The following is a 26,390-nucleotide window of genomic DNA, read 5'->3' as shown; positions in this document are numbered from 1 at the left end:
CCTTACAAGAATCTCTATTACAATGAAAACATGTAAAATTTATTTATAACTTGAATTACTCAGCAGTGGAAAATATTATATTTTTTAACCATCTATTGGTTGTTGTTTTTGCTGTTGGTGTTTTACTTTTTTTTGCATATGCTATTGAAATTCATCATTTAATTCTGAATATTTCTCAACTAGTGAACAGTTACAGCAGAATTAACCAGCCCACATATGCAAACACGGATGCCATTATAACTGAGGCCAAATACACTTCCAGTAACTCAGCAATTACTTCATAGTAGGATCAACAACTTTCCCCATGGAAAGTATGGTGTTACTTGCTTTGTCAACAATCAACACAATGAAGGGTCTGTTGAATTTGATGGTAATAGGAGGAAGTGAAGCTTGGGTAAGAATTATGGCTGTGGCTCTTGCAGCCTCAGTTCCACTCTCATCAACTTCCAGCAGAGCCTTATGAATTGCCTGGAGGGAAAAGGAACAGATGTTGAGGAGCTGCTACACAGAACCACAAACAACAATAAACAGGAGGTGAACACCTCTTTTCTTATGCGATATTTAGGAGAGAAAAGAAATAATAAAATCTGATGGACCAAACTCTCCTGCAACAGTGAATCTTCAACAAATTGCAAGGAGTGTTTTTCTTGGCAGGACTGAATGAGGAAGGCTTGGTGAGAAGACTCAGGCTTACCAGTCCTGAGTACAGAGGTACAACAACTGTTGTTTATTTTCTTAGATGGATTGGACTTCTACTAGCAATACCTTTTCAGTTTTTCCAGGGTTTATGGAAGCACCTGAACATAATCATGAGATTTTCTTATAAATCTATTTATCTGTTATAAAACTAACAGCCACCCCATCACTGGATCTGTCCATCCACTTACTTGTGAAACTTGGAGTGTACGACCACCGCTAATTCCAGGCAGATCAGCTTTACTAGAGAATACATCAGTAATGCCCATTTTCATGAACAAATCTTTGACATCATAAGACCCACTAATGGACATCCTTGGTAAGTGCAGTTGTAATCTTCTATTGAACAAAGAAAACAAAACAGTGGTGAAGCATGGTAGCCTTTTTTCAGCCAGAAGGCTGGATAGTGTGCAGTTCAGTGACACTTGATAGTATTTTTCTAATTCCTAATCTGTTTGATGGTAGCATTTATATATGGATACCCAGAGAAATGCCTAAATCCATTTTCTTGCACATTCAGTTTCTCTTTGATTTTAGTTACCCTTGAATAAAAACAAACTAGTATCTTCATCATCACCCTTTCATCCCAGTGTAAATACATACATACCAAGCAAAGCAGAATTTTGTGGCTAGAAAACTACAGAGAAAAAGCAGACTAATTGTAGAAAGCCCAAAAGAAGGGAAAAAGAGAATAAAATCTAGGATAGGGTGAAGCAAATGAATTAGTTCTTATCAACATACGAACAAAAAAATAAAGAGGTATGGTAACCAAAATGTGGCCAAATAAGTCTCAAGGTAATCATTGTAAGACCAAGTCTACTTCTTGCAGGTCAGAGAGATTGCAGTTGCTAATCAGTCATGTTCCTTTCTGGCTTGTCTTTGGAATAATTTAAAATTCCATTTATGAAATTAGTAGACTAAATCCAGGAGAAGGAGATCTGAAGTTGATGCATTCTATTTTTTTTTTTCCCAAAATATAGAAATTTAATCCTCCTAGAGCTACCTGGTTTCAAATTTGCTAAGCCAGCTGCAAACTGTTTCATTAGAAAGAGCATTTTCCACTTGTTTCATCTTTCCATCATCAGGCAGAATGAGCAATGCTTGTGCAGTGCCCTTGAAAGGCAGCTCTACCACCTCACAAGAGAGATCCTGGTCATAGTAGCTTTTGTAATCACGCTGCATCATGTTAACTCTAACACGTTCATTTGTGTTCACAAAAAAAATCATCCTCGTAGATATTTGCAGAATTAAAAGATTTTTCCCAGGCAGCTAGTGGGGAAAAGGAGGCAATGTTGCACTTGATCATATGATTATCATACAAATAGCTAATATAAATCAGACCACATGCTAGAAAGCTGAGGAACTACTTCTGGGAGAGGAATATTACTAGATCACTTCAACATACTGCATAATACACCATTTAACATTTTAGCTGGGCAATAAGTTTAGCATAAAGTCATGTCTTGCTGAAAAACAGCCAAATCTTGATCAGGAACAGTTGAGAGAGATAATCTTGCTTCTGTTGTAGACATACTTCCCCATATCTTGTTTCTTTTATGTTACCTAAATTCACCTACTTTAATATTTGGCCACAGGATTATATACCTTTCCTGCCCTTCCATTTTTCCTATGTTAGGGGATGTGCCACACTAGATGCACACTGACTGCCCTCAGCCTGATGAGAAGTTCTCCAAAATAATGAAGGATTATACCATCCAAGCAGGGTTTCAGAAGCACAGATTCTCAACCTGAGTCCCAAGTTTTTACACAACTTATCTAACAGGTCTATCACGGCACTAGAGACCCTGGAAGTGAAAGGATATCAGTCCACTAGTAGACTGACTGGCACAGCACCAACTAAGAAACATCCTTAGATTTTATGTCCCAGACTAGTGACACTGCAAGTTATGAAGTATTCATGGTTATGAGGCAGCCAACTAGAGTGAGACTTCTCCACAATTTTTGGACAAAATAAGCCAAATTCAAGTAGATTCTCAACAATCATATACTTTACTTTTGACAGGATATAATCCTTACTTTTAAAGTTCTCCATAGCTTAGATCTTTCCCTGCAATTCCTTTGTTTTGCTTCAGAATCATCCATTGGAATACAATATTTTATGTCTTACCTTTAAAATAAATGTAGTTAACAAGAACCAGCATAGTGTTTGCATCAAGATGAGCCATTAATTCAGGAATTTTCCCCTGGGTTTTCTCCTTTACATAGTTGTTGATTTGCAACTTAGCTTCTTCAGGTTTTTAAAAATCAGTAGAAAAAATATCTGCATCATAAAATTGTTGGATATTTTGTAAAAATGCCTCCTGTAATTAATAACCAATAGCTGGAAAGAGTGCATTTCCTATATTTAATGTGAAGTTAACATCAGTACAGTTCAGTACTGATAAAACTTCATGAAAACTTTCATGTATATCATGTATGTGAGTCTCAGACAGACTATCAAAGCCCAGTCCTTCAAAAATCTGGGTCAGGGTGGTTGACTTAGCACCAACAGCTAACATGGCAAGGCAGTGGAGATGCTTATGGGAGAAAAGAAAATGTTTTTATCAGCTTCATTTGATATAACCTGCTTGTAAAATCTAAATGTAAAATCTGTGTATTTGGAGCCTTGTTTTAGACAGTTATGCTTTAATAAATTTTTTGTTCCACCACACAGATTCATATTATTGACTTCATGGCAAGCATTTCCATGGTGACACTGTGTGACAGCACAAAGACCAGCGAGGAATAAACACGGGTACAGGTGGTACTTCATTTTCTTTTCAGATTATTCTGTCATAAAATAAACAATCATTAGGTGAGCACAAGGTAATGATGAGCTTGGTGGTGAGAAATAATGAATAGTTTGTCACGATAAGTATAATATAGCACAACTGTAAATATCCAATGTACATAAAATAGTTATAGTAGACAAGTAAATGTGTCATTAGTAAGTTCAATCAAGATCCCGAGGAAAACATCAGGTTCAATACAATCATAACGTTCTACTTTAATTGATCTGAAAAGACAATTTGCTTCCCCCATGGTAATGAAAGTGTAGAGCTAAAGTCCATAGTAATCTCTATTAATAAAAATATTTTATTTCCTGAATCATATAGGTTGCAGCTAAACAAATCACACTGCTATGAAGTAAACAGGGGTGTGGCATGCAAAGACTTTTCATACTCTAAAGTACTGCCTACATGCAGTTTGGAAAACATGAGGAATCTCAAGACAGTTCACAATCAGCTATCATAGCTATCCAGCGCACCTTAAGTTCACACTCCTGTTTACTTCATCATTGCTTACTCACCACCAGTCACTGGCCACAGCTGATAAGTGAAGGATGAAAGCTTCACATAAAGCTACATAAAGTTCAAGACAAAATTCAAGGCAAAAACGTGGAAGAAACTGATACTGTGCCCAAAACTGGGTATAAAGATATGGGAAAAAACAGAAAATGAGGGGATTTTTGGAACAGTCAGATCGTCTCATTCAGGGTCTAGAACAAATGTTTGTAATTTGTTATAGGTCCTATGTCTCTCACCATGAGTTAACCTGATAGCCTCAGCTGCATGAGATGTGTGGCTCCCTCTAGAGCAGCAGGAAGGACCTGAGTTCGTACATGAAGAAAAAAGGAGAACATATTCTATTCAGAAATCAAAGGGCATTCTAGATTAATCCCCTTGGAAATGAGGGTTTCCTCTTCTGATGCTGGCATGGGAAGTTTCATGCAAGCTTGCAGTCCTTTAGAGCAGCTGGATCAAGTCTCTAGTTGAATTTAGTTCCCTATTTTGGGGAGGTATCTCCCATCAAATCTTTTCAGAATTGAAGAATCTATGAAAATAAGTTCCATTTTACCTCACAGATTTGACATACATAAAATCTTTTCTCAAACTTTTCCACTGTTACTATTACTATTCCTGTGTCCAGCCAACAGTCTATTAGTATTCTTCTCTGCCAGGAATGTATTTTCCAAATTCATAATAATGTCAGGTTCATCTGGTCTCATGTTCATTCCCAGATGCACTCTACCTTCTTCTAAAGAAGATCTAGGTAAAGTTTCTGTTAGCTTCTGTAGTTGCAGCATTCTTAGTGATTAACCAGTTTATTTATTTCTTTATTTGTATGGTGGTCATTACTGTTTGTTTTGTCTTGGTTTGTTTTGTTTATAGACAATGTATATATTAAGTCTATGATATTTTATTTCCTGGAATCTGAATATGCTTACTGTATTTCACCACTGCTGTATCATCATAGTATCCTAGTATCGTAGTATCGTGCGAGCTGGAAGGGACCTTATCATAGTATCATCATAGTATCATAGTATCGTGCGAGTTGGAAGGGACCTTAGAGATCATCGAGTCCAACTCCCGGGATTCGAGCCCTCTAGTGTAGCAGAGCGGCAGTTCTACCACTCTGAGCCACAGGGGGGATTCGAACCCGGGCCCTCCGATGTTGCAAGCGGTGGTTCTAACACCGTGCGCCACCGGGGGCACACAATTCTGTAATTCTGTAACTTGCAGTGAGACAAGATCATGTTATATTTTAATATCTCTCACAAAAATGTGGTGTATGGACATAGATGGAAATATGAATCAAATATTAGCAGCTATTTTAAGAAGAAATTTCTGCCTTTCTTCCAGAAAAACAAACTAAATCATCCCATATTTCAGATAAACAAAGAAACAACATTGTGCAGAGTTTCTGTATTTATTGCCTCCATACACGGATTAACCTAAATTGGAAAGAATTTCTGAAGTAAAGATTATGGATTAACAGCATTTGCTAGTTATATGCTAGGCATAGTTCTGTTCTTAACTTCTACTGGCAACAGGCAGGTTTCAAAACCCCTCCTAGCATTACTTCTACCAAAATTTGGAATGCCAGTACTGAAATACTGTCACCAAGTGATCCCCAAATAACTTTCCCTTAAGAGATGTTAAGCGTATTAACTTTAATCTTCTGAAATTAGATAATTCAAGTAACTAAGATTTTTTGGTTATTATGTCAAATCCAAGGAATTGTAAAGAAGTTCTTAATTCTGGGATGTATTTTTAACTGGAAATTAAAAAATCAATTCAGTGCTAAACCACAGGTTAGTTTGTCTTTGAGAATAATAGATGCAATTGAATTTAAATTCATCCACCCCTATGCTCAAAACAGTCCCTACTAGGGAGCTTGGTATTAGAAATTTGTTGGTTTATTGTTGCTTTATTTATATTTGTTGGTTTAAGGCAACAGAAGAATTTACATGTGGAGCTAGTTGTTCAGTTACTAGTGGGATGATGGTAATTATGAGTCACAGCAAAGTCTGTATCCAACATAAAAGGTGATTTCATCAGCATTCTGCTTTGCAAACCTTATTAGGAGTCCTGCTGACTTCATTGTTTGATTCTAATTTTGGGTCATATTCCCTTAGACCAGTACTCCCCCTGGTCCCTTACTTACAAATTAATATTTCATAGCAGCATCCACACATAACAAATTTACAAGAACACAGGTGTAATAAACCTAACATGAAAAGTCACCAAGCTCAGAAAGCATCTCTTTCAAGTCTTTAAGAAAAGTGTCTTTGCAGTACTTACAAAAGCAGAAGCCCTACTGCAGCCAACCGACCACACTTTTCTCCACAGTTATTTGTACTGCTAAATCATTTTCTGTGTAATTTCCACTGTTAAATATTAAACAGACATGATATAGCACAGAATAGAACAACAATAACAACAAAAAAAAAAACCAAAAAACAGGGGATGGAGATGGAGGTGAGATGAGAGGAGAACAAATACTGATTACGCAGTATTTCCAAAGGTAGTTTCTGCAATTAGGCCAAGCTGAAGAATTTTTGAAGAAATCATGCTTTTTGAACAGTGGCTGTGACTTTCTGTCTATTCCCCCTAGTCATGTAGAGGAGCTAAGTATAAACATTGTGTAATTGGGACCCTACTGGAAACCAGGTATTTTTGCCTGGAACAACTAACGTTTGGTGCCAACAGTCAACCAAATACTTTGCTGCAGGTCAGTGTTCTCCAAAACTCTGATCACAGCCAAATATTCTTCCTGATCTTGAAACTGAATAGGGACACAAAATTGTCTGCACACTCTCTGTCTGATTCTAGTAATGATGCCAATGGTGACATGAAATATATTTCCCTATTTGTGACCACTTTCCCCTTATATATAAATAATCTATACCCTGGTAAACAAAGAAATAGAACATACATAGATAAACCTTGTCTTTATATTCTTCCTTCCTTGTTTTTCTTTTTCCTTCTTTTCCTCCTTTTTCTTTGAACTTATTTCCTCTAATTCTAGCTATAATAGCTCACAGGCACTCTTATTTTACTCTTCAAAGCCTAGGTGAATGAAAGGTCATGGTGGTCAAGGACAAACTGTTACAAAATGGGTATATACCTCATTTCTTTTCATTTGGGAAGGTTTGTAATTACTGTCTAGTTTACAATACTGTTGGAACACATTTTAACAAGGTACTTCCCTTCTGTTTCTTCATAACAGGAGAATTATAATCTTCTGAAATTGTCATGTTTAAATGATTTCCAAGAAAACAGTAAATATTCAAAACAGCTGACAAAATAAAATAATTAAAAACAAACAAACAAAACAGCAACAAAAACCCTACATGTTAAAATCTTACTATAAAGACCTCCAGCAATCATTTTCATTGTCCAAATAAAGTTGAAAATACTGAAAAGATTTCAAGCTGGGGTGGACTGCCTGATGAGCAAAGTACTGGTTTGAAAATTCCAGAAGAATTGGCAGCTCTTTTGAGTAGCTTAGCTTCAACTTTGGGAACATCATTAACACTGCTGGACTTCAGTTTCCTCAACGAGTTAGATGAAAATAACACATAAAGTTTCTTCATTTAGATAAAATGAGAAACAATATGAAAATATGGAATTGCTCACAATGGCCTCAAGCATCATTTTACTTCTATGGAGTATGTAAACAAGATCTTTCACCAGTTTCAAACTATGGCACCTCCCCTGATAACAGTAATACACCGTTTGAAAATCAGTGACCATGGCTTCAATTATATAAATTCAAAGTGAAGTTGGAAATGTTCTTCAGTTGCTAACTTCCTTAAAATTAATGTGCTGATATGCTTACAACAGGCATCCAAGAGATGTTACCTGCACTGGAGCACAGAAGTAAGTGACAAAAACACACATAAACTGTAAATGGTAATAATCTGTATGCATCACAGGACATTCTGAGACTATGCTTTTACCATAACTTTTTATTTTATGACCAAGAAATGCAAATATTTGTTACCCATTCAGCACAAGAATACTGTATGAGAAAATAAGGATTTATATAACTGTTGTGTTTACTGAAAAGGTTTTTTCACCTTCCATTTTGATGTCAGATGGGAGCTTTTCATCTTTTCTCCAACTGCCAGTCCTTTGTAGATGTGATTTTAAGCTCAAATTATTTATCTACAGTTTGGCATTAAAATCCTGCGCTGACAGTTTAAACAAAAAATGGAAGAACTGTAATCCTTTGCCAATAACCATATACAGGCAGGAAGCTAAATTTATATGGGCTAGATCACTGGCTGAGTTGGGAAGGGAAGCAGAAACTTCCAGGTCCCAACTCAATGCTGTAATAACTGGCCCATCCTTCTTTCCTAATAATGTTCTTGCATTAAGGAAAGAAAGAAAATAATCAATTAATTATGGGTTTCAAACAGCAATACAGTAGTTAAAATCGCAACAAATTTGTTTCTATACAACATGAAAATACAGTTAACAAGAACCATCCCAATGATTAATTCAAGACTTAAGCAACTTCTATTATTTTGAAAGCCCTCATTAAAACGTTCTTCTTCATCTTCCCAGTAGGTCTACTGACCCTGCTATCTGGGACCATCTCAGCTGAGCTGCTTCCTATACATCCTTTGTACTTTTAAGCAATACCGAATTGAGTGCCTACCTTTAGCCATGCAGTTGATCAAGTACAGCTGATGAAAGTAGCTTGAAGTAAATATTAATGATGTTATTGTGTGACTCAGAAGTGTAGCTGCCTAGCTACGTGATACAGACTTTGGCTAACAGCCAAAGAAAGGACCCAGAATGTGGTTGCTACACACAAAGATAATTTGAATTTTTATTACTCCCTTTCAGTCTTAACTTATAAAGAAGATCTTAACTGGGAATGTGGTTACAGAAACAAGAATCCACCAAGTAGAAAATGCAGAAAGGTGTCAGCTTTGTTCTGAATAGCTATAGTGTGAAATCAGCTTTCTTCTGACTACAGCTTCTAACTACGTAAGAAAAAGATTTAGGTCAACACCACGTGACTTATAAAAGCACTACCTGAATCCACAATCTGGTCTTGCCTCCAACATATTCTCATCTGTTCTAACATTCCTTTTCAACAGCAGTCACTCTCAATAGCAGACAACTCTAATCTCCTCTCCTTGTAGCACCAAGCCTCTCTTCTCCATTTCCTCCATCATCTCGGAGAGAGTTAGCCAATAGAGCCTTCTGAAGAATCACAGGGAAAGCATTCCCTAAAGAATCTCAGCAAGATCCTTCATCAAAAGCAAACTTTCACTGATGAGGGAGAGCCTGGACTGATATTCACTGAATACCCATGTGTGCTCCTCCACAGAGTAGCAGAGCATTACAGAAGCCCTAGGGTTGGGGTCAGTCAGATAGGGCCCTGATGAATTAGGTCATAAGAACTAGGTGACAGTGCCCTGCTCTCAGGTTCATTGATCAGGCAGTGAGAGTGTGTGTGTGCGTTGTTTTGTTTTGTATTGTTGTGTGTTGGTGGCCTTTTGTTGTTTTTTGTTGTTGTTTTTTTTTTTTTTTTTCCTGGATGATGCAATGCTATTAAATTAATGTCTTTGGTTGAGTTTAGGTGGGTGGGGATTATGGAAACCTGTTTGAACTGGTCTCCAGCCTTTGTGAATGCTCCAGCTCTCCGACAAATGATGATTGAATGAATCTCTTAACAAACACATTTGTTTTTCTAATTCGCCTCCACACTCTTAATTACTATAGCTTCAAACCTAACACCCAAATAATACAGCATGATGACAATTAGCATCCCTTGCTCTTTGGAGACCTCTGAACTATTGAGATTCCTTCTGAGGTAAGATTTGAAGAACAACTAGGATCTCTTCACCAGAAACTGAATCCAACAAGCCATGACTAAGCCTAAGAAGATTCATCATTTTCAAAGGAGCCAGATCTTTTACCCTTCTCTTCATAGTTTACCTTATAAACCAAGTCCATCAAACCTTTGAGATGGGAATCATGATCTCTTCTTCTTTGATGACAGTAGGCTCATTACTGAGCTACAAATCCATGGTCTGAAAATCTTGGAAGTTGTCTGAGGATGTGATTTCCATTTAAGGAAACAGACTCAAATAAGTTAGAAGATTTTCAGGAATGTTTTTGCTTTGATGGTAATTTCAAATTGAAATGATGAAAATGTCCTACACTGATTTTTATTGGATGCTACCAAGTTAAAAACTTCTACCATTTATCAATAAAATGCCTTTTTATCAGCCATTCATTCAGTACAATGACATCCTTACATACAGTTTTTTAAAGACCATGAACAAGATGGTCAACAACCCAAGTATATCAATATCAGCAAAATATATCACCTTGAAATTCATTCCATTCTGAAATGATCTCTAAATTCCCTGAAAGATTTCCTGAGTTTACTGCTTGTAAACTCATAGAAGGATCTTCCCTCTGCTCCTAGCATATATACTTTTTAAGATGCTTATGAAGAATTTCTGCAATATATCAATCCAATTGCAATCCATACACATATTAACAGTTTCAAAGAATTCTTCAGCAAATCCATATTAATTATTGAATATTTTGTATTCATATGACTACAGATTCTAGTTTCAAAAATTCAAAAACTGGACTGAGTGATACAAGCAATCTTCATTTTACTGCAAGGTTGCACGCAAACTTTTTCTTGTTGTTGTTGTTACATGTGTAAGTTTTTATTACTCTGATATAGAGACCTATCTAAGTGGTGCATCCCAGTGAAAGTTTTGACATTTTTTTAAAGACAGCTAAGAGCTCTTGCATAAATACTAAGCAGACCTGGCACTTTGTTGTTACGTTCTCTTACCCCCCCCCCCCCTCCCTGCTCCCTAAAATCCCTTCTACTGTCAATTCAACTTGAAATTGTTCCTCAGGCTCAGCCACTGCAAAGGAAGTACATCTGCAATGAATTGAGCTTTTCTACTCTGGAATTACCCCCTTGAACACTCCTTTGTACACTTTGAACACTAATTGGCCCCTCAGGCTCTCTGGCAGGTTTCTGAAGTCTATGAAAAATAATATATTATTTAGCTGCTAGGACATCTGTAATGTTTTTTTCTCTCTCAAAACTGTTTTTTTTCCTGTCTTATTCCAGTTTTCTATTTTACATTTTGCAGTCCCACTCCTTAGTTCAAAATCCCCAAGTTGATCACAACTTCTATTTTCTGAAAATTTTCTTCATAATTCTCATTAACATGTTAATATGTCTTTTTTCTTTTCTTTTCTTATTACCACTCTTTTTAAAGTTTGTTTGTTTTGTTTTTATTTGTTGTTGATGGTTTTTGTTTTTTTGGGTGTACTTCTATTCCTGCTATGCATTTTTAAGGAAAGCAAGCTGCAAGATTTGATTGTATCATGATACTGAGACCTGGAATGATCTGCAGTGACTGTAGATAAATACAGAATATAAAGCTCTCTAAGACCTTGTAGAAAAAAACCCTCTGTTAAGATTATTTATAGATCCAGTGATGTGATCAGAGAGAAATTAAAATAATTTGAATATATCTAACTTTATTTTGGGAGCCTGTGAGTTTACTTTTCCTTATTGTCCAATCCGAATACCACACAGATGAGTTTTTGTTTCCTGCTGTATCACTGTGATTTTATTAAGAATTAGTTTCCTCTACAACATGATGATAGATACTAAAGAAATTATATCATTTTCTTGTTAATAATCTTTCAAAGTATATGTTTTTTAAACAATTGTGATCTATGTTGTCAGCAATATCAACTCAGTACAGGAGTAAAGAGAAACCATATTTTGTTTATGGAATAAGGTACCTGAAGAAACAAGATCCACAGCTCAGTACACATGCCAAATGTCAGAACATAGCTCTCAGAGGGAGCTGAGAGAGATTTTTTCAGAACAGAGATGATGAGAGGTACATATGAAGCTAAATGTTTGATAAAATAGAATCAGAGAATCACAGAATCACAGAATTATAGGGGTTGGAAGGGACCTCTAGAGATCATCGAGTCCAACCCCCCTGCCAAAGCAGGCTCCCTACACCACATCACACAGGTAGGCATCCAGGAAGGTCTTGAATATCTCCAGAGAAGGAGACTCCACCACCTCCCTGGGCAGCCTGTTCCAGTGCTCCGTCACCCTCACTGTAAAGAAGTTTTTGTGCACATTCGTGCGGAACTTCCTATGCTGAAGTTTCAGCCCATTTCCCCTAGTCCTGTCCCCACGCACTACTGAAAACAGACCAGCCTCACCACTAGAATAAGTGCATATTGTACATTGCCTTTTAAATAAACACTGCTGCATCAAAGGAATGTCAAATCCTCTCAGCAGTTTCTCCTCCTAACAGGAACAACTTGCTATGCACTGAAAAGGGATTTTCTGCTCAGACCAAAGCGTGAGCCTTCTGAAGATCATTTCTGGCATGGTGATTGGTGTATATGAGCACTACATGGACAACTGTAGATAGGAAATACTGGTCAAAAACCCGCTTGAACCATACTTTGTAATTTTTAGCTCAGAATTACAGAAAAAAAAAAATTACAAAATTAGAGACTTTTAATGTTATATTTATTTGTTGTTGTTCTCCTATTGTAGTACATTTTTTTCTGTGTAGTTCAAGACAGTACAAAGACTGTTGTTAATGCTTAACACCCATTAACACACTAACCCACTTTAGTCAATAATTTACCCCTCCTGCAACCAGAGATCAGATATATATCATGAACATGGACACAGAAATAAAACACTGATAGATGTTCTGTAAGAAGAAGTAAAAGTAGACAGAAAAGTAAAGAAAAAATAAATAAGCATGTACATTATGAATGTGACTTTTGGTACTGTGCATCCTAATAGTGAAAACATATCCTATAATATTGCTGCTATACTAACCATGAAGCAGATGAGAAAAGGAGTACCAATATCATGTTACTGGACAGTCTGGGAACAGAAGGGTTCATGTCAAAAGACATGGTATAAGTCACCAATGGGGTATAAGGTGCTACCAGTAGGGTGCTCTATTCTACAAACAATACTGCAGTGGTGCTTACTACCATGGGTGATCTCCCAGGGCCAGGTGGTACTGCTATGTGCAGTGGCACCTTGAGGAGATGGCTTTTGTTTCCACTAGAAGCTGATTTCAGTTCAGGCACAGGCAAGAAATCCTGTGGCTGCTGTAAGTTGTGTATCTGGTTCACAGAAGTTTGCTCCAGGGAGTTGAGCAGCAGAGATCTGACCCACATCTTCCTTCCTTAGACCCAATTCTGACATATTTGCCCTGGAATGAGTATGGACAGGGAAGTCTTACAGAAATACCGTATATGTGCAAGGGAAAGGCACAACTTTCTTGTGATCAGTATGTAGCAGGCAAGCTACCACAACAGCCAAGACACAAGTAAGTAGTAGACTCACTGGAAAATGGTACTGTGCAAGGTAGTAAGCACTATGTATGTTAAAAGCTATCCTAGACTTGGTAGGAAAATGGGCACAAGTAGTTAAGTGCCATAACTTACACCCATTTGTCAATCAATGCCAAAAAAAAAAAAAAAAAAAAAAAAAAAAAAAAAAAAAAAAAGTGAGAAGGCAGCCACAGCTGTGATGGAAGGAGCAAAGGAGCAGCGGGTTGCACAATCCTCTCCACCCACATGCTCACATGCTCCTCATCTTCCCTCTTTGAAAATTTATCTGTGCTGTCATTGTCACACGGGTCTATTCTGTTCCAGATCTAATGATAATTTTGCCTGGATGTAACCTTCATTAAAAAAAAAAAAAAAAAAAAAGACCAAACAGATATGCAACTATAACAACGTGCATTCATGAAGTGTCTCATCTACAAAAACAAACAAAAAACCAAAACAGTGAATAACATAGCTTAAAAGGTGGAGAGCCATGCCATGCTCATTAGGTGAAACGCTGGATTAAACAGTGGTGATAACTGCATATCTAATGTGTATTTGAGCTTAATCTTCTTTCAGAGGGTTCACAATTTTTCCCATGAACAGCATGTTATCCTTCAAAGTTATAACCAATAAGAAGGGTCTGTTCATTTTAATGACAATTGGAACAGACATAGGCACTATTTCCATGCCTGTGGCAGCTGCTGCTTCAGTGCCAGTCTCATCCACCTTTACCACAGCCTGATGAATAGCCTGTGAACAAACAGATATGTTACAAGTCAGAATGGTCCAAAAACAGTTACCTTAAGAGTAACTGAGCCAGAATTGTCTTAAAAAGTTATAAATATGAAATTATCATCAAGGGGGCAGGCATGAGTCTGATGCACAGACAGCAATCTTGGGGGAAAAAAAATCAAACTATGTGAACTATGGCTTTCTTCATCTCAGAGAACTCATCTCTGTTGAAGAGGCATACTCCTACTGATAAAAGCACTATCTTTCTGTTTCTTTTTCTAATTTTGTTATCTTTTTTTATTTCATGCTGCCACTGGTGCAGATCTACAAAGATAGAATAAATCTGAAAAGAGAATTTTTGAATTGAATTTTTTGACAAGTTTGTACAGTTGAGGTACTAACATGCAGATAAGCACAATGAGTAACGTCCAGAGTTTAAAAGTAGTCACTGTTTTTCCTCTGTCCTCCCCACTATAATAAACAAGCAATGATCCATCCTGACATCTCCCTTGTTATCCACAGACAAAGTAAAGAAGGTAGACACACGCAGAAGCTGCAATATAATGACTGTAACAATACAGTGCAGGAGGAAACTTAAGTGTAGAGAGGCAATGATTTGGTCGCATCTGTTTCATAATGTGTGCCCATACAAATAAAAAATGCCTCCCAGATTTGAAAATTATGGACTTGCAACCTACTCCAATATAGTTATGCCGACAGCCCAAGTAGCATGGGTGAAATACTCTGTGCATCTGCTTTTTCACGTACTCCTCACATTAGTGAGTGAATATGAATATTTGAAAACAATCTAATGTGAACATCAATAACCATAGAAGCATAAAAGAAGAAGCAATATCTTTTACCTGGGAAATTCTGTGCTGGGGTTGTCCAGTGATACCAGATAGGTCAGCCTTATCAGTGAATAGATCCCTTATGCCCATTTGATATAAAATGTTTTTTAGGTTATATCTCCCATGAAGAGTGAATTTTGGAAGATATAAATTTACTGAGTTGCTGGAAAAGAAGTGCAAGAATAAAGTTAAACTTTCAGGCATGATGTCACAGTACAGGGTAGAGTCATTTTGCTTCTCTCCAAAGATATTTTGTTTGCAGGCTCTGTCTACTCTATACAGGGGATCATAGAATCATGGAATGATTTCGATTACAATTCTCCTGTCATCTGCAGGGACACCTCCCAGTACATCAAGTTGCCTAAAGCCCAATCCAATCTGGCCTTAAATTTTCCTCTGGGCAGCCTGTGCCAGTGCCTCACCTCCCTCACAGCGAAAAATTTCCTCCTAATATCTAAATCTGCATCTTTTACTTTAAAACCATTAAGCCTGGTCCTACCGTTGCTCTTCCTGATTAAGAGTCCATCTCCAGCTTTCTTTTAGGCCGGCTGTGGGTACTAGAAGGCTGTAATGAGGTCTCCCCAGAGCCTTCTCTCCTTCAAGCTGAACAAGCCCAGCATTCTCATTCTGTCATCACAAGAGAGGTGCTCTAGATCTTTGAACAAATTTGTGTCCCTCCTCTGGACCCTCTCCAACAAGTCCTTGTCCTTCTTATGCTGCAGACCCCACAGCTGAATACAGTACTCCACTGCAGGTGGAGGCTGATGAGTGGAGTACAGGCACACAGTTGCCTCACTCTCCCTGTTGTCACTCCTCTTTTGATGCAGTCCAGGATGCAGGTGGCCTTTTCTGGGCTACAAGCACACACTTCTGGCTCATGTTTTGCTTTTCAGCTCCCAAGACTTCCAATTTCTCCTTGGGTCTGCTCTCAATCCACTCATAACTCAGCCTTCATTCTTGCTTGCCATGGTCCCAGAACAGGTGCAGGACCTTGCACTTGGCCTTGTTGAACTTACTGAAGTTTATGAGAAATATATTTGCATTAATTGAGAGAGAAGAAAAGAATATTTATGACAACCAGCAGTTCTGGTTGAGAAGCTAGGTTCTCTAGTGTGCAGTGAGCCAATACTACAGTAGAGACATGCCTCCCAAGCTCTTCATATGACATTGTCAAAAGTTAGCTATGCATTGGAAACTTCAGGAAAGAACCTACACAAACTCCATTACTGGAGGGTACAGAAGATACGCTTTGTGAAAAAGATTCTTTCAGGTATCTCAAAAGTCACTATTTTGAAAAATGCCATGACATTAATGTTATCACACAAATTGAGAACAAAGAAGACAAGGTATACCAAGGTTGCAGGGCAATGTGTAGCTGACAAAGTAACAACAACAAAAAAATGTACATGGACACCAACTACCTACTCAACAGATAGTTCTATGTCATCTGATGCCCAATGTATTCATTTTTATTCTACTTTATTCTTTTTTTATTATTATTAATGACTAGTTTAGTCTTTCAATAAATTAATCACACCTCCGTTCTATCCCATTTCTTCCTTGATCTTTCAAGCAGTATATTTAGTCAGAGGTAACTGACAATGCTGATTTGTCAGTACTGTTTTCTGGTCATAAACCAGGTTCTGGTTTCTAGGGCAAGGAAGTGTGGAGCACTTAATGAAACTAGCTAAAAAGTAAGTCGTGCAGTGGACAAGTGGAAAGGGAAGGGCTTGTGCTTTCACCATAGCACATTCCACAAACTGAATGCGAAGTCTGGCTGGCAATCAAAAATGAGAGTCCTAGTGGATTGAAAATGTCTTGCTGATCTACTTCATTTCTGATGACACTGATTACTGACTCAAAGGAGATGCAACTCCAATTGCGTCATCTTTCTTACTATTACACAAAGACACTAATTCACAAGCCCCTACTTGCTTTCAACATGCAGGAAAGGGAAAGCATATAGCAACAATGTAACTGGGCAAGAAGCACTGGTATACACTTTCCAGAAGAGACAGGAATGTTTTCTCCACAGTTCAACCATTAAATTGATCTCAGCTGACTGTAGTCAGCTGCACCAACACTTTGGTACTATCTCCCATTCAGCAGCCAACAAACAGTACCACAAATTAGGTCAATATCAGCTTGCAGATATAAAAACAGAGGCAAATATAGCTTGTCCCAAACTCTTACATCACTCCATATCCCACAACAAATACATTTATTGATACATTCCAAATGACAGCAGTTACACTGAAAACTACTGGCAAAAGGAGGAGCTGATGTTACTAGTTTGCAAGAGAGAGCTCTCATGAGGAGAGGTGGAGAGCTGCATAGAACAAGCTCATGATAGTAATGCATTTCTAATATTGAAAGTTCTATATCTCCCCTTCATGGCCCTAAAGTACGTTGTTTCATCTGGGGGGAGAATCAGGAGAGGAAACAAAAACTCTGTATTTTATTTAGTATCTTTTACGGTGATTTTAAAGGTAATAGTTTCTTTGGCAAAAACGCTTCATAAGTAACTTGATTCAGCTTCTGATTTGTCCTGTACTGATACCAACCAATCACATAGCCACTCCCAGAAGTTTAAATATTGTAAAGCTGCACTGAAAACTACACATTTTATTTCTGGCTATTTTTAAAATGGAAAATATGTTTTATTTCTTTATTTATTATTTTTAAATTTTTTTTCCCTGAAAAGTTTTGACAGTGAACCAGAGTAAAAAAGCGTAGAACTCCTTCAAGGTATTAAGATGCTCTTTTTGTCTTGAAAACTGATAATTCAAAACAGTGTTCAGATGAGGATGTGTGAAGGTCTCTTATGTGATGTATTCATAATTTTGAAGAATACAAGGCCTTCATCCTGCAAAGATGTTTTGCCCATGCTTGTACACATATTTTGTCTCATCCAAGACTACTACTACATATAACACTAATGGTCTAAAATGTGTTTTTTTAAAACAAATTAATTTTGCCTTCTACTCTCATTGTTACCTTGAAGCAAATGTGCCTTAATATAATATTGCCTTTCTAAGTCTTCAGAGTGCCTGAATTCAATGGCTCTGAAACATATTAGATGCTCTATACACTTATCTCTGAACTTTGTCCACACAACTGCTCAGATGAATGTTGCTATTTCAAAATTAAATGTGTAATTACTGATAACAGTAAGGAGAGAAAGGAATTAAGAACCAAGGGAAAAAAAAAAAAAAAAAAAGTCTTAAGGAAAGTCATATTAATTTAGTTGTAAATAAAAGAAGCAGAAGGCAGAAAAAAAACACACAACCAACCAAACAAAAAAACAACTATTAGAGGTATTAAGGCAGAAAACTGGGACCTATAGAGAGCTGACATCAGAATACAGAATGTAAGTGTAATAAAAGTCCTATAGCAGTGAAAGTATTCAGTTCATGTAGTATGAATGTGAACACAAAGGAGTATCAGAGAGTCAAATTTCAGATTTGGTCAGAGGGAATTTTTGAATAGATTAAAAGAGAATTTAAAATAGCATCCCAATTCTTTATCAGAGCTCAGCAGATTAGAATGTATGCATCTCCTTTCTTACCATCTGAACCAAGAGCTGCAGAATTTTACCTTTTTGAGACTAATGTCCTCCATCTTGCCATACGCTCACAAGACAATTTTTTTTCCAGCTTCATCATTCTTCCTTGATCAGGCAGAACAAAAAATGCTGAAGCTCCTCCTTTGTAATCCATTTGCACCACAGTGGAAGACAGTTGTTCATCATAGCCATGCTTGAACGCGCCAATTCCAAACATCATCGGAACTTCAACAGCCTTGTTCCCATCCACAAAGAATTTTTCCTTTTTAGTGTATTGTGGATTGAAAGGTTTTTCCCATTCAGCTTGAAATACAAGAGACAGAGTTATAGCATACTATGAGATATGGGATATAGGAATGACAGGACATTGTCACAGAGGCATTAATTGCTACATTTTGATAAGCTTCAAGGATAAGTCAGTTTGCAGTAAGAACTTGCAGTTACTGAATACTCAGAATAATTCAACAGCGACACAGTAAGTAGACTGTGATGTACAAAATCCCCTCATTATTTACAGTCAGACAGAATAAATCTAAGTGTGTTATCAAGTGTGTGATTTTCCTCTATGAACATAGTTTTACAGTGCCTACAAATCCCCCATATAATGCAACTTATAAATGGGAACTCAGAAGAAGACAGATTCTCCTTTTCTTGTTTCCACACCTAAGAAACTTGTGAAGGGGTAAATTCTCTAGAGAAATGAAGAGATTCAGGTTACTCAAAGAGAGAAGAGTTTTATATACCACTTTTTCTGATGGGCAATAAAGTCATGAAGAATTTAATACTATCACAGAATCACAGAATTGTAGGGGTTGGAAGGGACCTCTAGAGATCATCGAGTCCAACCCCCCTGCCAAAGCAGGCTCCCTACAACACGATTCCATATACTATCATACTACTAGGTTAAAAAATAAAATAACAGAAACCCTTTGTACTGTCATACTCAAAACTTCAGATTTTCAAGGACTCTTCACTTAGTTGTGGTAAAAAAAAAAAAATACAAAAAACTACTGCACACACTGAATCCTCTCTGGATATAAATTCATAAATCAAATGAGACTATCTGTCTCATCCATTTCAGAGACTGAACTGAAAAGACTGGAAAATGGTTTTGTATTTCTTTTTCTGTTCGTTTGCTTGTTTGGTTTTAAAGAAAGAAGTGTTGCTCTGCAGTAGATTTTACCTTGGAGAGCAAAGGTCATTTTAGGTTCAGTGAGCAGATGAAATTTAAAAAGTGCCATCAGAAAGATAAACAAACAAACAAATGTACCCATGAACCGAGATCATGTTTGAATTCTGATTTCTTTTTAAACAATGATTACTGGGCAGCTTGGTATAAATGAACAGATAATATACTGTTTCCACCATTTGTGGAAGAGATACAAACAATGCTTGTTCACTGCTCTGAGGCTCTGATATGAGGTTTCATGTCTTGAGCTATGAAAATATAAATTGACAACAGTGAACCACTTTCATGTTTCTTAATTAATAGTGACCTCAGTAACACAGTTTTGATGTCATAGACTGATTGTCTGTAAAACTTTCGTAAAAGAAAACAAACTGGGGACTTCTATCATCAGGCTTACAAGAGGTAAGATTTTTGTTTCACGAAAATGTGACACAGGTCTTGAAAAGCTCAAACACATTTTATGTAGTGCTCCACTTAGGGAGCATCCACTGATTTCACACAAATCCTTTCCATTCCTTATGGAGGAACACCTGTTGTAATAGTCTCCTCTTTCTTAGGAGGCTGCTTTCTAGAGATGGCACCTCTATCAATTGTTTTACAAGTTCAATTCAAAAAAGGAATCATGAAGTATGATATTTTCTGGTGATCAGCCCAGCAAGGGAATAATAAGGGACTGGTGCACTGGTGGAATTTCATGCCCACTGTCTGAGAGTTACCACTGCTGTGCACAGAATGTTGCAATGTATAGAGAATGGAAAAAACTTTAGAAGCATGTTCACAATATGAAAATTCTCAGTTTTTGTTGTTGTTGTTGTTGTTGTTTGTTTTTTGTTTTCTTTTTTCTTGTTTTGTATTGAGCTTTCCCTCCTAGGCCATATAAGGTTCTACTTCTTTGCACATCCTAACATGCCGTTTCTGTCAGGTAAATTAACTAATATTATTTTCTTCATTCTGTTTTCAGAATGTGATAAAATGAATAAGAGAGAGAGGGTTTGAAACAATTAGAATATTCCAGTTGGAAGGGTCCTACAAAGATCATCAAGTCTAACTGCCTGACCTCTTCAGCACTAATAATCAATTAAAACATATTAATATAGGCATTATACAAATGCCTCTTGAACTCTGCCAGGCACAGAACTTCAACCACCTTGCTAGGAAGCTTGTGCTTCTTAGAGTGTTTGACCATTCCCATAAGAAATAGTTTTTTCCTCATATCTAGTCTATACCTTCACTGGTGCAGTTTTGTGCCATCCCCTCACTTTCTATCATGATTTAACAGGGAGCAGAGACTGGTACCTCCATATCCCATGTTTAGGGCACTGCAGGGAGAGGTCACCTCTCAGCCTCCCTTTCTCCAGACTGAATAGTTCAAGTGTCTTCAGCCTGTTCATTAAAGACACAACTTCCAGCCCTTTTATTATCCCTGTTACTCTTTCCTGGAGACTTTCACGGACCTTAACTTCCTTTTTGTAGTGTGTAGCCCAGAACTGCACCAGGGGTGAGGCTGCACCAATACTAAATATAGTGGGAGGATTGCCTTTTTTTGGCCAGCTGACTGTGCTGTGTTTAAAGCACCTCAAAATATAGTTTGCACTCTTGGCTGCTCATGCTGAACTGCTCTTACCCTTGCTGCCTTGTTGGTATCCATCTGCTCAGTTCCCAGTCTATATTTGTGCTCTGTACCTGTGTTCAGCATTACTCCATCCCAGGTGTATCACTTGGTATTTCCCTTTGTTCAGCTTCATGTCATTAATGATTGCTTAATATTCCAAATTCTCTAGATCCCTCAACAAGGGCTCTCATCCCTCCAGAAACTCAACAGCACCTCCCAGTTTAAGTATCAGCAAAACTGCTGAGGTTGCATTCCACTCCTGCACCCAGATCATCAATAAAAATATTGAACAGAACCTAGTCTAGGATTGAGTCCTGGGAAACACCACTAATGACAGCCAGCCAGATGTAGCCCCATTCGCTTCAAAACTTTGAGTTCAATTGTTGAGCCAATTCATCACATAACATAGAATATATCTTTTACCTCACAGCTGGACAATATGTCCAGAAGTGTAATATGAGGGACAGTATAAAAAGCCTTACTGAAATCTAGGAAGATTACATCGTACTGCCTTCCCCCTAAGTAGGTGTACTCATTGTAGAAGGATATAAAAATGCTAAGGCAGGACTTTCCCTTGGTGAACCCATGACAAATACTAGGCTTGATAATAGTTCTATTCTTTAAATGCCTTCCGATAGCAGCCAGGAAAATCTCCTTAATTTTCCAGGGACTGAGGTTAGACTGAAAGGTCTGACATTTCCTGAGTCTTCTCTCATGCTCTTTTGAAGATAGATTTAACACTGGCAAGATTTCAATCAGCAAGGTTCTCCTCAGATTACCAGGATCTTTGGTAATTATAGAGAAGGTCCAGCTATAATATCCACTACCTCCTTCAGTATTGTTTCAGTACTCTGGAATGAATGCTAGGCCCCATGGATTTAAGAACATTCAGTCAATACAATTGATTCCTTACATTTTCACTGACAACAAATGGAACGTCATTGCTTCCCTAGTCACTATCTTCCAACTTAGATTAGACAACACAAGATGTAACATTAAAATTAAAAACTAGGACATAAAAGGCATCAAATAAGTCCACTTAATCCTCATTCTCACTTGTCAGGTGACTATATTCATCACATATCAGTCCAAGTTTATCTTTAAATCTCCTCTTGCTGTTGATACACTTTAAAAAGGCTTTTTATTGTCTGATGCTACATTGGCCAGTGTCAACTAAAATTGTGCTTTGACTTTTCTTATTTCCTTCCCAGAAATATGAACTGTAACTATGCAGCCTCTCTGTGTCTGACTTTGTTTCCAGAGATCATATCTTTTCTTTTGCCTAAACTTTACAAGGAATTCCCTGTTCCTCCAATCTGAATTTCTGCCCTGCTTTCTTGATTTGCAATATAATGAGACTGCCTGCCTGCTCCTGTGGTCTTAAAAGGTGTTTCTTAAAAAGGATCATCTCTCATAATCAACTCAAATCTTCACAAGCTATCTGAGTAGCTGAAAGTTTGCTCTCTTAAAATCCAGGTTGGCAACTCTGCTGACCTTACCCTCCTTACATCAAAAATTTTAAACTTAACTATTTTAAAATAACAGCCCCCTATCTTCACATCTCCCACAAGACCATTTCTATTCTCAAACAATGGGTCTAGGAGGACATCTTTTTTTTTAATAGTTTGTGTAGTAAATACTTCTGGCACAAAGAAGGAAGTTATTTTCAATATGTTTTAGGAATTTTCCAACCTTACTTGTTGCAGCTGCATGATATCTAAGATTTATGTCTGGGAAGCTGAAATCTCCCATAAGGGTGTGAGCAACCATGCCCAAGATTTCCCCTAACTGCCTACAGAATAATTCATCCATAAAACCTTACTGCGTTAGTGTTGGTAGTAGATATCCACAGTGATATCTGCTTTGCTATTGCTTCCCCTAAATCCTCACCCAGAGTCTCTCTACTACTTCATCCTTAACAACAGTGGGTATACAGTCTAATCTCTCCCTTATGTACAGTGCAACACTTTCACATTACCTGTCCTGCCTGTCCTTCCTGATAGCCCTCCATCCCAGTACTCCAGTCACGAGAATCAATTCACCAGGTTTCACCATACCAATATTATCATAGCTCTGCGAAAAGATCAAAGCTTCCAGTTCTTCACATTTGTTCCTCACACTTTGTGTGCTAGTATAAAAACATTTTAGATATTCTCCTAAAAACAACTTATTAAACCAGTTATTGATCCTTACACACTTTCTTCTCGTTAGATCAGCAGTCAAAAAAAAAAGCGTTGGGAAGATCTGTAGGCTGTAGCTAAGCAGATTGTATGAGCTAAATATGCAAGCTTATTGTCAATATGCTTTTATTTTATATGGGGATGGGGCAGGGGAAGTCCATTTCTTCACTGCAAAATTGTAATATCTGTGAATCAAAAAAACAAAACAAAAGTTTGAAGACCTATGCCTTTAGGCCTATTAGGATGCCAATGACACTATTACTGAAGTTAGCAAAAAATAAAATCAGTGTGAAACTATAAGTAGTTTTACACATCTAGCTTCAGATAAGAATCTATACACAGTAACAGCAGAACTGACGAGTAAGTGCATGACTTTTCTTTTAGATTAGAAGCTAAGATTTGCTTTAACAGTGTTCTTTGAATTTAACTCTGAAGTTGTTAAACCAAATAATAACAACAAAGAAGAACCAACAGAATTGGAGATAAAATTAATTCCTACTTAGAAAAGCATAAAAGAATGTGCATACGTATCACAAAATTCTATAGGAGTAGATATTTTATTGCACAGAGGTACCTTCCTGGAAGTGCATTTTGCTTATTCTTCACCAAGAAAGAAATGTACATATTCAAACATAAAAGGAAAAACTGTCTTAAATTTTACTAGGACTCATCAGTAGCACCAAGCTGGTAGCTTTGTTCATAACTGAGTGAATACCAAAAGGAACACACACTATGATTCCTTATGAGAAACTATACTGTAAGAAATAAATAAATAAATAAATAGAAAAGATGTCCAAGACTGATCTGAGGAAATAATGAATGAAATCAGAGAATAAGATATGAATATCTTACCGTTAAAATAAATGTAACTAATGAGAAGTAGTTCAGTGAGTGGATCGAGGTTATTTATGAGATCCTTGATTTTCCCATTGGTTCTTTCTGCTACATAATCATTGATCTTCTTCTGGGCTTGATCAGACCTCTTGAAGTTCATAGGATAAATTTCACCTTCATAGAATTCTCTGAGGTTATTCAAAAATCTTTGCTGTGGTTTCAGTTGATCAAGTACAAACAGGACATTTCCCATATTTAGCTGTAAACCCTCATTCTTTCTGTTTACCATTTGTATGAGTTGACGATAACCTTCATGGATTTCATTTTCAGAAATCTCACGTGGATTAAAGCGAAGGACCCTAAGAATCTGTGCCAAAGTATCAGACCTGGCACCAAGAGTCAGCATTGCAAAGGCAGTAGAGATGCTCAAAGGAGAGAAGAAAATATTCTTATTGTTTTCATGAGAAGAAATCTCTTTGTAGAAGCAACAAGCAAACTGACAAACACGGTTCCCTACAGCCTGCTGTGGCATGTTTCGGTTTTCATTTCCTCTTTGATTTTGGTTTCTTACAACTTGGTGATAAGGATTATAGGGATAACTGTTGGAATGAATCCCAACAACTAAAAGGCAGAGGAACAACAACAGCTTCATGTTTCTATAAATCTGTAAAAGAAGAAAGTAAAATGAAATGTCTTACAATTTTTTTTACCTCATCCCTTTCAATAAATCTGTACTTTCACTGTACAGTTCTGGCTTGGTACCAGTTATTCCAAGCCATTTTAATTCAAATGATATCAGCTTTCAATTTCAAGGAATTAGGCTTTGGAAAATTACTCAATCCACAGTAGAAGTTATGAAAGAATTAAAATCAAAGCAAAACAATATGAGAGGCACCCTCATTATGGTTAGACTACATTTCCTTTGGAACTGCTTTATTTCCAGTATTCTGTTTTAAATGTGACTTTAAGTGCTAGAAATCCTTAAAGTCATAAGCACTGGTCTCTAGAACAGAGGATAAGGAAGCCAGTCAATGCTGGTCAGTTACAGTTAGTAATATGAAAAATTCAAAAGGAAACACGCAGTATTCCTCCACTGTGACAATTAAATGTTACATGTAATTTTAAATGGGCTGCGGGTAAACATACAAGCAGACACCAGAGAGAAAGTAAATGAATTAGATAATGAGGAAGTGATGAGCATTTTCTGCAATTCCTTAAAGCTTGACTAATTAAGCACTATTTTAAAAAAACTGCTATGTAGCTTTGAGCAAATTTACCAAGACCATTGAAATACAGTTGTTCATTAAAAAAAGGAAACTAGACCATGCAAAGGTCTAGCTAAGTGACCAAACCAAATCACCTAAAAATCAGAAACAAACAAACAAACAAAAATTAGAGGAACAAGAGAACAATTAGAAAACGACCTTGACTTTAGAATCAAAAATACAGTGAAATGTGATTTTAGCACAGAAATCTGCGATGGCAAAAAGCAAAGATGAATGAATGAATTCTAGAACAATACTAAGAAATACCCATAGAATAGGAAAGCCTTTTCCAAAGTAGTACATAAACCATCCATTCACTTCTGCATACTATAAACTTTAGAAACAAATCTTAATGGTACCACATATGGTTCAGCAACCTTAGTTGATAGAAGAAAGTAAAGACATGGAACAAAACTGGAAATCAAAAACATCTTCCTGCAGAATATTACTGTTTTACCTCCAAAATCATTAAAAAAATAAAGTACTCCTCAGTGAAAAATACAAAGACTTCCAAAGGTGAAACGTAAGTTAAGTGTCTGATTTGGAGTGAAAAATAGTATTTAGACTTTCATAAATTATAAAATCATGACATTTTGTTGAATTTTTATCCAGCAGTGATCTTTCATTAGTTTTTTCCACATTCTTATATACCTTGTTTCTCCAAAATCCAGTGAACTCAGAATACTGATCTCCACTATAATGTATATGTATGTATATATGTATATTCTTTAATCACATTCTTTGAACATCGTGGTTATAGCAATGGTACTATTGCTAGGAAAGGACAAG

The 26,390-nt window shown here is 37.0% G+C and overlaps 1 protein-coding gene and 1 pseudogene across 1 annotated transcript; both read right to left on the bottom strand.

Moving 5' to 3' along the window:
• Window positions 1-273: 273 nt before the first annotated feature.
• LOC140253206 (plasma serine protease inhibitor-like) lies at window positions 274-3,469 on the bottom strand (annotated as a pseudogene).
• A 10,465-nt stretch (window positions 3,470-13,934) lies between these two features.
• On the bottom strand, window positions 13,935-25,003 carry LOC140253285 (serpin A3-4-like). Its single transcript, XM_072338799.1, has 4 exons — window positions 24,355-25,003; window positions 18,554-18,824; window positions 14,969-15,119; window positions 13,935-14,123 (listed from the first exon to the last, which is right to left on the bottom strand). Exons 1-4 carry the CDS (start codon window positions 24,986-24,988, stop codon window positions 13,935-13,937), a joined length of 1,245 nt encoding a protein of 414 aa, XP_072194900.1. The 5' UTR covers window positions 24,989-25,003.
• Between the last annotated feature and the right edge of the window lie 1,387 nt (window positions 25,004-26,390).

This window comes from Excalfactoria chinensis, chromosome 5 (genome assembly GCF_039878825.1).
Source record: "Excalfactoria chinensis isolate bCotChi1 chromosome 5, bCotChi1.hap2, whole genome shotgun sequence".
Lineage (NCBI taxonomy): Eukaryota > Metazoa > Chordata > Aves > Galliformes > Phasianidae > Excalfactoria > Excalfactoria chinensis.
The sequence above is the reverse complement of the archived record's forward strand: the minus strand, read 5'-3'. Positions and strand labels throughout refer to the sequence as shown.

Bases quoted from the DNA above. Each gene is read 5' to 3' on its own strand.
- LOC140253285 (XM_072338799.1), bottom strand. From the start codon at position 24,988: ATGAAGCTGTTGTTGTTCCTCTGCCTTTTAGTTGTTGGGATTCATTCC. The intron at 15,120-18,553 runs GTAAAATTCTGC...CTTCTTTTCCAG, and splicing joins AGGACATTAGTCTCAAAAAG to CAACTCAGTAAATTTATATC. The intron at 14,124-14,968 runs GTAAAAGATATT...GTTTGTTCACAG, and splicing joins CCCAGCACAGAATTTCCCAG to GCTATTCATCAGGCTGTGGT.